Source organism: Dipodomys ordii, unplaced genomic scaffold (assembly GCF_000151885.1).
Source record: "Dipodomys ordii isolate 6190 unplaced genomic scaffold, Dord_2.0 Scaffold115, whole genome shotgun sequence".
In the NCBI taxonomy this organism is placed as follows: domain Eukaryota; kingdom Metazoa; phylum Chordata; class Mammalia; order Rodentia; family Heteromyidae; genus Dipodomys; species Dipodomys ordii.
In genome coordinates, this window is record NW_012267331.1 from 548508 (window position 1) to 559692 (window position 11185).

The window sequence follows — 11185 nt, forward strand, 5'->3', positions numbered from 1 at the left end:
GGCTGACCGGACGGCGCGGGCTGACCAGGCCGCACGGCAGCCGGGGCTCCGGTGTGGCCCTGTGCTGGACGCCTTGCTGCCTGGGCGGAGGAGGACCAGGCCACAGATGAGCCCCGCGGCCTCCGGCATCCATGCGGTCCTGCAGGATGCACGGGGGAGACTTTTCTCTCCCCACAGCTTTCTGTCAGACACTAAAACTGCTGAGCTGAAAGACGCAGAATGCCAGGGCAGGTGCAGAGGTGGCGTGGCGACCGGGGCTTCGGGAGCCTGCGGTGGGCCCCCCGGCCACGGAGCCCTGGGGAGGAGAGCGGGGAGCTGGCCCCAGAGTTCCGTGGACGCAGGTGTCCCACAGGCCTCCTCAGAATGACGGACTGACGGAGGAGCCGTTTGTGCAGCCGGGGACGGGGGAGAGGGAGCGAAGCTGGGGGGCAGTGCGCATTCTCGGCATCCCCAGCACTCACGGGCCCCTCCCCGGCGGGTGGAGTGGAAGGGTGTCCCTGCAAGAGCCGGCGAGTTCCGGCCCCGTGAGGCATCACGGTGGGCTTAGAGGCTGTCTCTGCTGGGCTTTGAGTGGACGCCGCCCGTCCAGCCTCCTGCAGCAGCCAGACCCATGCAGGACCGGCCAAGGGCCTGTGGGGCATGGCTTCTGTCTCCGCCGTGGACGGGGCTCCCTGGTCAGACGGTGGCAGGGCAGATCTGCGGGTTGTCTGGGGAGGGAGGGAAGGTGTGGGGGGCACAGCCAGGCCCGGGGATCTGCCCATGGCAGGGATCCAAGCCCCGGACGCAGGGATCGTACAAACCCCAGGCTGCTGCGGGACCTGGAGGCTTCCAGAGCACTCCTGGGTGGAGAAGATGTGGAGTGTGCTCGGTGTCCTCCGTCTGCTGTGTGTGGTCCAGCCGGGATGGCCACAGCCTTCACCCTGCCAGGCTGGGGAGGGCCCACCTTCACGATGGCCTGGGAGGAGACCGGCTGTCCTGCGGGCACCTCCAGGCCTCTGTGCTTGCAGCGGAAAGCAGAAGCCTAGCCGATAGTTGTGTGAGCTCAGAAGTGGCCGAGGAGGGGCACGTGCTGTTAGATAGACAGGCCCGTTCCTGGGCTCCCCCTCTGCCGGGGGATGGACGACCGTTGAAGCTATGTGACAGCGTATGGCCCATCTGCCCACGATGCATAAAACCAACTCCAGAAGAAGTGCTGCACGTGGCAATCTGGTCTCCCTGTGGTTCTCGAGGGAAATATGAAGAAAACCACACGTCCCTGTAGCCCAGCCCGCGCGTGGGCTGGCTGCCGTGAATGGAAAGTGGGCCGCGGCACGGCAGTGCCCTGAGGGGAATGCCCGCTGGTCAAGGCTTCTCCACGCCGGGACCTGCTCCTGGAAACAATCCTCAGAGGGAGGGTAGAAGCTTCCTGAGTTTCCTTCGGGGGAAGGAGGCTCGAGAGACCGGGCTCTCCTTCCGACTCCTTCCAGGAATCAGCCCTTCCCTCGGCACCCGGGGCATCTGGCCTCTGCTGCTGTGGCGCCACAGCTCTCCCAGGCGGGCGAGTGCCAGCGAGGCTGTCCCAGATCCCTCCTGCCATGCCTGGTCCGGACAGCAGCAGATCAGACGAGGCTCTGGGCAGAGCACGCTCTCTCAGGGGCTCCTCCTTCTGGCTCCCCATTTCCAGATGCCTAATGAATGTGCCTCACAAATCTCAAATGAAAATATCGACAACCAAACCATCACGGATCCCCCGTTACGGCCTAATGTCGGGGTCCCGCAGGAGACGAGCACTTGAACAGGATCGTTAAGGTCCGGCAAGGTCCTAAGGCGCCCGGAACCAACGATACTAACAGAGGCCTCCTGTGCAAGTGAGGAGAGAACTTCCCTGGAGCCCCTCCTGCCGGGCCTGGGTCTCCGATCACAGCCCCCAGAGCCCCGGGAGACTGCTGTGTCCCAGGGGCCTTTGCTGGTAAATCGCACAGCCTGGCCCTTCTGCTGGGGCAGAAGTGCCTGGCAGCCACCCCCTCCCCGCCTCCTCCTCTGGCGCCCTTGCTTTGCTGTGTACACCTTTCTCAAGCCTTCCTTCCCCAGGTGCAGTCCCAGAGCCTCAGGTGACCCCAGGTGCAGTCCCAGAGCCTCAGTAAGGCTGCGGCCCACGTCTACCTCCCAAAGATGTGCTCCTCCTCCTTCAGCGCTGGTCTCTGGTGTCCCGACTACTCCACACCCAGGGACCAGGGGCCTCAGAGACCCTGGTGCGGGCCGTGCCGTGGCCGCCGCCACCAGATTACACTCCCCTCCTGAATTAGGAAAACAGAGGCCCTTTGGCCTCTGCTTGAGGCTGGGGGAAGCCTTCCTCTGACGCACATTGAGAGCACAGCTGTTCTGAGAGACAGATTTCCATGGAATGCTCTGTTAAGACCCAGCAATTCCCAAAGTCAAAACGAAGGGGTTCCTCTTAAGATCAGCTCTGCCTTTGTGCAGACACGACTTAGCTCAGGAGCTAGGGTGTGAAGGAGACCCCCAGCTTCGGGTCAAGAGGCAGGGGTTACTCCAGACGCCCTGAGGCTGGGCTGAGCGGTGGGGACCTGGGACGTGTGGAAGAGTGGCTTCAGGCACAGCAGGCCTGAGGGCTGCAGACATTGGTCTGTTTCTGGTCCCTGCTTGTGCACCGGAGAGGCGAGGCGCATCTCCGCAGACTGCATCTCATCTCCGCTGGGGAGACGTGTGAAGAGGGAAGGGGTGGGCTCCCCGCCCGTGGGGGTGGGGGTGGGGCCTCCGCGCCTGCAGAGCCAGGTGGCCGAGACGCTCCCCAGGGATTGCAGGAGGGCCAGCACCTAGTCGGCATCTCTGCGGTGCGATCCACACCGGCACGCACGGTCCTGCGTTTCCTCCCTGGGTCTCAGTGGCCAGCCGCCAGGGACTCTATGCTGAGCATGACTTGGCGCCTGTGTTTGGCTCTGCCGCAGGGCGCCGCACTGGACACAGCGTCTGTCGCTCTGGCTCCCCGTCCCACACAAGTCCTGGTCTACCTCCTTCCCGGCACCTGCTGCCACCCGGCCGTCATCGGGTTGGGGTGCGGCCACTGCGCCGTTCCCTGGACGTCTGTGGCCCCCATAGACCCGGGGCCCAAAAGGGGATTGGCTGAGCCCCCAGGTGCGTGGCGCCCACAGGGAGCAGCCGCGGAACCTGGCTGAGGTGCAGATGCGTTTCCAGCCTGCGCAGGGATCTGTTAGGATGTGTCTGAGTCTCTGTCAGCTACTGGGGTGAGGAACAGGACAGGCGTTCAAACCTCACAATGCCCAGCGCCATCTTCTCTGCACGCCGGGCTGCCTTTTAGTTGTAGCCAAGATGAATGCTGCCCTCCACAGAGAGCCCCTGTGTGCCGGCGGGCACCTGTGGGCTTAAAATCTGCTTCTTATGGTGGATCCCCTGAAGACACTGCCTGACAAACACACTGAGAGCTTTGCCATCTTCTCCTAAACATCCCAGGTTTGCTGCGGTCTGTGCTGGGTTTCCGGGGGGGATGCACCAGGGACCCTTTCTACCCAGCACCAGCAAGTCCAGGTCTCCCAGCAGGACTCAGGGCCAGGAACCCCACAGGAAGGACCCTGGCCAGGCTCGGACCCCACCAGCGGTGCGTCAGGACCCCTCCCCGCCCCGCACCCTCACCTGCGGTGTGTCAGGAAGGACCCGCTGACGTGCCCAGAGCCGTCGCAGCCCGGGGTGGGGCAGGACATGCCCTCGGTCTTCACGGACTTCCAGGAGAACTGTGAGCCATTGAGGTACCCGTCCTTCTGCCGCTTGGCGGCCAGCGGGCAGCCGGAGGCGCTGCGGTGCGACGCGTACTTGCCCGTGATGTGGCCCTGCCCGTCACAGCCGGGCACCGGACACCTGTGGGGACACGGACGGACCGCGTTAGCCTCCTGGCCTGACTTCCGGGACCGAGGGAAGCCAGCCTGGTGTGGGAGGAATCGAACCCCTGTCCTCCCAGCCCAGAGAAGAGGACACAGCAGAAAGAGGGCCCAAGGCACCCCCTAGTGGGGACATGAAGTATTACTCCGTGGGGAGAAGGTTCTGGAAGGGGTCTGGCTGTGAGGGGCCCCTGGTGTAGAGGCTGTGAGGGTGGCTGGACAGAGCCAGGGCAGGGCAAGGCGTGGGTGTGGCCAAGGCCAGCCCATGGGTAGAATTACACCAGAGGGGCCTGCTACACATGGCCACCAAGAGCTGGAGAGCACTCTGGAGGACACAATGCCCCAGGGGGCCGCGGGGCCATAGGGCCTCCCTGAGGCCCGGGGATGGAGGGGGCAGAGGCGGGGGACGAGCTGGGCAGGGGCGGGGCTGGGGTGTCCAGCTGCAGCTGCAAGCTCGCTAGGCAGATTTCCTGGCCCTGGGCAGGGGCTGAGGTGCCGGATAGGAAGATGACTTCCTTTGTGTCTTTCTTCACGGCTCTGGTGACCTAGCCCACAGATTTACCTGCATTTCTTTTCTTTTTCTCTCTTTCTTTTTCTCTCTCTCTTTCTCTTTCATCATGGGGTCCGAACTCTGGGCCTGGGCACTGTCCCTCAGCTCTTCAGCTTAAGGTTAGCGCTCTACCACTTGAACCACAGCACCACTTCTGGCTTTTTCTGCTTATGTGGTGCTGAGGAATCGAACCCAGAGCCTCATGTATGCAAGGTAAGCACTCTACCACTGAGCCACCTTCCCAGCCCCTGCATTTCTTTCGGTCATCTGTGTTATCATTCCACAGCAACTCATATTTCCTAGGCATTTTGATAAGCTTTAATTTCTCTTACCTCTTAACTTTTAGACTAATATTTGTCTCTAAAGCTATTGAGGTGGACATTCCAGGAAGCCCCCCAGCTCTTCTTGTGGGTTTCTGAGACGCAGCCACGCAGGCTCGGACAGGGCCGGCACTCGCTCAGGGGGGCCCCCGTGAGTCAGCCTTCATGGGGTGTCATGCTTAGTCCCTTGGCAATCTCTCAAGAGTCTGATGTCCCCAGGAAACCCTGTGGGGGGTGGCAGTGTCTTATGGTTTGGGGTACACAAACACTAGTGGGCAATGTTACTGTGTCTCAGCCTGCCGGCAGGCACCTTCTGCGTTTCCCGGCCTACTAGCCTATGAAAGCCCAGCCAATGCCTGCTGTGGCCTGTATTTTCTGGGACTTTACCGGGTGCTTCCACATCCCAGCCTCCACGACCTGGCCTCTACATCCTGGCCTCACCGGCCACATACCTGATGGGCTCCTGGTCTTCCTTGTCTTCTTTGCTCTGTGCTATCCGAATGCCACTTTTCTTGGCCCTCGGGCATCCTGAAAGGCTAAAGGTAAAACATGTTTTAGAAACAGCCCACCTGCAGATTTGGCACCGTCTCCTAGCCTGGCCTGGCTCTAGCTCAAGTTTCTGGGGAGACAGGATGGAGGTCCAGAGAGATGAGTTTCATCTGCTGCTCCTCGAGGAGCCAGGAGCCTGGGGAGCTGGGTGCCTCACTCAGGGCAAAACAAATGGCCTTGAAACGGGAGCCGTTGGTGGATCACCTCTGTAATCCCAGCCGCTCAGAAGGCTGAGGTCTGAGAACCATGGAACCGGCCTGGACAGACAAATGCACAAGACTCATGTCCAGGCAAGCAGCAAAAAGCTGGAAGTGAAGATGTGGCTCAAGTGTTAGTGTGAGCCTTGAGTGAAAAAGCCAAGAGGGAGAGCAAAGAAGTTGGTGAGCTGAGGCTGGCCAGAAAAGATGTCAGAAGAATGGTTCCCCAGGGAGACGGGGACAGGGCGGAGCAGAGCACACAGCCCAGGACTGGGAGGGGGCGGAGCCAGAGCACAGCCCAGGACTGGGAGGGCGTGGAGCCAGAGCACACAGCCCAGGACCGGGGAGGGGGCGGATCCAGAGCACACAGCCCAGGACTGGGAGGGGGCGGAGCCAGAGCACACAGCCCAGGACTGGGAGGGGGCGGAGCCAGAGCACAGCCCAGGACAGGCTCAGGTCTTGTCCCTCAGGGGACCCTGGAGGCTGAAGCCACTTATTTCATTGCTGGTTTTCCCTCCTGTATCTCCTTGTCCACCCTGCCCAGGTAGCGCAGATGCTGACTCCTAGAGCTCCTGGTTGGGGGCAGTGTGGCTTCTCCCGAGGGTGCTCAGGACTTCCTAGCTGTTCATCCTGGTGCCCCGCCCCCATGCATCCGGTCTGAGCGTCACTCTCTGCTCTGCTGACCGCTGACATGCTTTCTCCCCCAGCCCTGAGTCCTGGTGCTTCCTACATCCCGCCCAGCCTCCCGCCCGAGTCTGTGTGCCCTGCCCTATGCTGTCCCCTGCCTTGGAGTTGGATCCTCCAAGGCGCCTGCAGCCTCCCTACTTTGAGAGTGCCATGGGGCCCTGCAAAGCCTGCTCTCTGTTCTCCAGGGTCCTCAGCCAAGGGAGGCAAAGCCTCTGGGTACCCGAGCCCAGGCCCTGGACTGAGCAAGGGCAGACCAGCCCCCCCCCCCCCAGGCCACATTCACTCCTGGCACAGCAGGCTGACTGCGGCCGCGGCGACCACAGGTGGCCTTTCTGCTGCTGGCAGAGGGGCGCCTTCTCTGAACATGGTGCTAAAATGACAAGGCGACGGCCTGACAGGTCCACCACGGCCCCACGTTTGAGCCCCCCAGTAAGTGACTTGTTCTGTCCTGGCGGCCCTGGAGGTAGAGAAGCAACGCAGGTTCTGTGCTCTAGGGGTGTGAGAGGCTCCTGCCCGCTGGAGCTCACGGGCCGTGGGAGGCTCCTGTCAGCACCAGGGTCCATCTCTGTCTCCTTATGTGACTCGCGCCTCCTTCCCCCCAACACCCTCCTCTCTCCACTCGCCTCTGTCTTAGGCCCCAGCCTTTTTCTTTTTGTTTTTCCTTGCCAGTCCTGGGTCTTGAACTCAGGCCTGGGCGCTGTCCCTGAGCTTCTTTATCTCAAAGCTAGCGCTCTACCACGTGAGGTGAGCCACAGCCCCACTTCCAGCTTTTTCTGCATATGTGGTACCAAGGAATCGAACCCAGGGCTTCGTGCTTGCTAGGCGAGCATTCTACCACTGAGCCACCTTCCCAGCCTGGCCCCAGCCTTTTCCAACACACTTGTTTGCTTTCCTGCCCTGCCCTCCAGTGATCATCTGTGGAGGCAGGGGTATTCTGAGACGCCACGCTTTCCTAGCGTCTGGTGGATAAACAGCTGGGGGATGTACTTGGTTTCTAGAATTCTGTGTGGACATTTGGAATGATCCCAGATTTCCCAAAGAGACACTGCTGGCCACAGTTCACTGTTTCCATGTACAGTCCCAGTATGTATCTACATTTTCACGTGAGATGTAGGTGCTCGGTGTCATGAGGACGTTACAGAGGTCACTCAGTGTCATGAGGACGTTACAGAGGTCACTCGGTGTCATGAGGACGTTACAGAGGTCACTCGGTGTCATGACGACGTTACAGAGGTCACTTGGTGTTGGAGGACGTTACAGAGGTCACTCAGTGTCATGAGGACGTTACAGAGGTCACTTGGTGTTGGAGGACGTTACAGAGGTCACTCAGTGTCATGAGGACGTTACAGAGGTCACTCGGTGTTGGAGGACGTTACAGAGGTCACTTGGTGTTGGAGGACGTTACAGAGGTGACTGGTGTTGGAGAACGTTACAGAGGTCACTCGGTGTTCAGAGAATTGTTGTTTTTGGCTGTTCCTGCAGCAGACCCCAGTACTCCAGGGTAAAAATCAAAATGGAGTCACTTACATAAGTTCAGGTCCCCAGTGGGAGAGGGCTGCTTCTGTGACCTGTGGTCAGGGATTAGATGCCGCAGCTCTGTGATCTGTGACCGGTGGTCTGGGATTAGACACGGCAGCTCTGTGATCTGTGACCTGTGGTCTGGGATTAGACACGCAGCTCTGTGATCTGTGATCGGTGGTCTGGGATTAGACCTGCAGCTCTGTGATCTGTGACCTGTGGTCTGGGATTAGACCTGCAGCTCTGTGATCTGTGACCTGTGGTCAGACACCACAGTGCAGTCCCTCTGCCTGACCCCCACAGCTGGGAGACACGCGAATCCTTGTTGTGCTCCTGCTTTTCAGGAGAGTAACCGGAAATGACCTGAGCTCATGGGCCTCTGCCTCCCAGCCTCTGGCCGCTCGAGTGCTGCTGTTTGTGGGGTGACGTCACACGACCCTGGAGCTGACGTAAGGCCAGTTAGGACCTTTAGTGGCGGTGTCCACCATAGACAGCAGTAAGTGTCTGGGACACCTGCCGTCTGTGGGTGAGAGACAGCCTGGGGGCTTGGTGGCCCACAGCTCCAGATGGGGTGAGGAGAAGCTGTGGGAGGCTGGCTTCTATGCCCCGCAGAGGACTCACATGCACAGGCCGGCAATGCTTCTGGGCTGGCCGTCAACATGGGCAGAGGGCAGAGGCAGTGCGGGCCGTGAGCAGGCGCAGAGCGGTGGACACAGCAGTGCAGGCCGTGAACAGGCCCAGAGCGGTAGACGCAGCAGCGTGGGCCGTGAGCAGGTGCAGAGCGGTGGACGCAGCAGCGCAGGCTGTGAACAGGCCCAGAGCAGTGGACGCAGCAGTGCGGGCCGTGAGCAGGCCCAGAGCGGTGGACGCAGCAGTGCAGGCCGTGAGCAGGCACAGAAAGGTGGACGCAGCAGCGTGGGCCGTGAGCAGGCGCAGAGTGGTGGACGCAGCAGTGCAGGCCGTGAGCAGGCCCAGAGACGCAGCAGCGTGGGCCGTGAGCAGGCGCAGAGTGGTGGATGCAGCAGTGCGGGCCGTGAGCAGGCCCAGAGTGGTGGACGCAGCAGCACGGGCCGTGAGCCGGTGCGGAGCAGTGGACGCAGTGCAGGCTGTGAGCAGGTGCAGAGTGGTGGACGCAGTGCGGGCCATGAGCAGGCCCAGGTGGACGCAGCAGCGTGGGCCGTGAGCAGGCGCAGAGTGGTGGACGCAGCAGTGCAGGCCGTGAGCAGGCCCAGAGAGGTGGACGCAGCAGTGCGGGCCATGAGCCGGTGCGGAGCAGTGGACGCAGTGCAGGCCGTGAGCAGGCGCAGAGCGGTGGACGCAGTGCGGGCCGTGAGCAGGCCCAGAGCGGTGGACGCAGCAGTGCAGGCCGTGAGCAGGCGCAGAGTGGTGGACGCAGTGCGGGCCGTGAGCAGGCCCAGAGCGGTGGATGCAGCAGCGTGGGCCATGAGCAGGCCCAGAGCGGTGGACGCAGCAGTGCGGGCCATGAGCAGGCCCAGAGCGGTGGACGCAGCAGTGCAGGCCGTGAGCAGGCGCAGAGTGGTGGATGCAGTGCGGGCCGTGAGCAGGCCCAGAGCGGTGAATGCAGTGCGGGCCGTGAGCAGGCCCAGAGCGGTGGATGCAGCAGTGCGGGCCGTGAGCAGGCGCAGAGCGGTGGATGCAGCAGTGCGGGCCGTGAGCAGGCCCAGAGCGGTGGATGCAGCAGTGCGGGCCGTGAGCAGGCCCAGAGCGGTGGATGCAGTGCGGGCCATGAGCAGGCGCAGAGCGGTGGATGCAGCAGTGCGGGCCGTGAGCAGGCCCAGAGCGGTGGATGCAGTGTGGGCCGTGAGCAGGCCCAGAGCGGTGGATGCAGCGCAGGCCGTGAGCAGGTGCAGAGTGGTGGATGCAGCAGTGTGGGCCGTGAGCAGGCCCAGAGCGGTGGGCGCAGTGCGGTGAACGCAGCAGCAGTGCAGGCCGTGAGCAGGCCCAGAGCGGTGGGTGCAGTGCGGTGGACGCAGCAGCAGTGCAGGCCGTGAGCAGCAGACCCTAGTGGTGAAGACCTTTCCTGGTCTCCTGGCTGTCTCAAGCCTGGTGTTTCATTGTCCCAAGATGTCTGCTTACAACAGGACTTAGGATTTTCCAAGGACACAGGAGAGACTGCCCACTTTCAGACGGAGCCCAGGACAGGGTCCAGGATGGGAGGAGGAGTGGTAGAGAGGATGGGGAAGGGGGACTCCCTGCCTTTGTGTCTCCTGGGCAGGTAGGACAGCAGGGACCCTGAGGAGGGGACTCACATGGTGAGAAGATACCTGCAGTCTGGCCGGCGGTAAGTGCTCTGTGGCTCATCTCTTGTGCTGGTAGTAAGCGCTCTGTGGCTGGTCTCCTGTGTGGGTAGTAAGCGCTCTGTGTCTCGTCTCCTGTGTGGTAGTAAGCGCTCTGTGGCTCCTCTCCGGTGTGGGTAGTAAGTGCTCTGTGGCTGGTCTCCTGTGTGGGTAGTAAGCGCTCTGTGGCTCGTCTCCTGTGTGGTAGTAAGTGCTCTGTGGCTCGTCTCCTGTGTGGTAGTAAGCGCTCTGTGGCTGGTCTCCTGTGTGGTAGTAAGCTGGTCTCCTGTGTGGTAGTAAGCGCTCTGTGTCTCGTCTCCTGTGTGGTAGTAAGCACTCTGTGGCTAATCTCCTGTGTGGGTAGTAAACGCTCTGTGTCTCGTCTCCTGTGTGGTAGTAAGCGCTCTGTGGTTAATCTCCTATGTGGGTAGTAAGCGCTCTGTGGCTCGTCTCCGGTGCGGGTAGTAAGCACTCTGTGGCTCGTCTCCTGTGCGGGTAGTAAGTGCTCTGTGTCTGGTCTCCTGTGTGGTAGTAAGCGCTCTGTGGCTGGTCTCCTGTGTGGTAGTAAGCGCTCTGTGGCTGGTCTCCTGTGTGGGTAGTAAGTGCTCTGTGGCTGGTCTCCTGTGTGGGTAGTAAGCGCTCTGTGGCTCGTCTCCTGTGTGGGTAGTAAGCGCTCTGTGGCTCGTCTCCTGTGTGGTAGTAAGCGCTCTGTGGCTGGTCTCCTGTGTGGTAGTAAGCGCTCTGTGGCTGGTCTCCTGTGTGGTAGTAAGCGCTCTGTGGCTGGTCTCCTGTGTGGGTAGTAAGCACTCTGTGGCTGGTCTCCTGTGTGGTAGTAAGTGCTCTGTGGCTCCTCTCCTGTGTGGTAGTAAGCGCTCTGTGGCTGGTCTCCTGTGTGGTACTAAGCACTCTGTGGCTGGTCTCCTGTGTGGTAGTAAGCGCTCTGTGTCTCGTCTCCTGTGTGGTAGTAAGCACTCTGTGGCTAATCTCCTGTGTGGTAGTAAGCACTCTGTGGCTCGTCTCCTGTGTGGGTAGTAAGCACTCTGTGGCTGGTCTCCTGTGTGGTAGTAAACGCTCTGTGGCTCGTCTCCTGTGTGGGTAGTAAGCGCTCTGTGGCTGGTCTCCTGTGTGGGTAGTAAGCGCTCTGTGGCTGGTCTCCTGTGTGGTAGTAAGCGCTCTG

General features: G+C 61.3%; 1 protein-coding gene across 1 annotated transcript in view; it reads right to left on the reverse strand.

Annotated features, from left to right (window-relative positions):
* Myt1l (myelin transcription factor 1-like) overlaps positions 1–11185 on the reverse strand; it is a 170952-nt gene that overhangs the window by 13597 nt on the left and 146170 nt on the right. The window contains exons 16-17 of the mRNA XM_013028870.1: positions 5213–5296; positions 3649–3870 (exon numbers count right to left, since the gene is read on the reverse strand). Coding sequence (XP_012884324.1) covers positions 3649–3870; positions 5213–5296 — 306 coding nt within the window. The remainder of the gene's footprint in view (positions 1–3648; positions 3871–5212; positions 5297–11185) is intronic.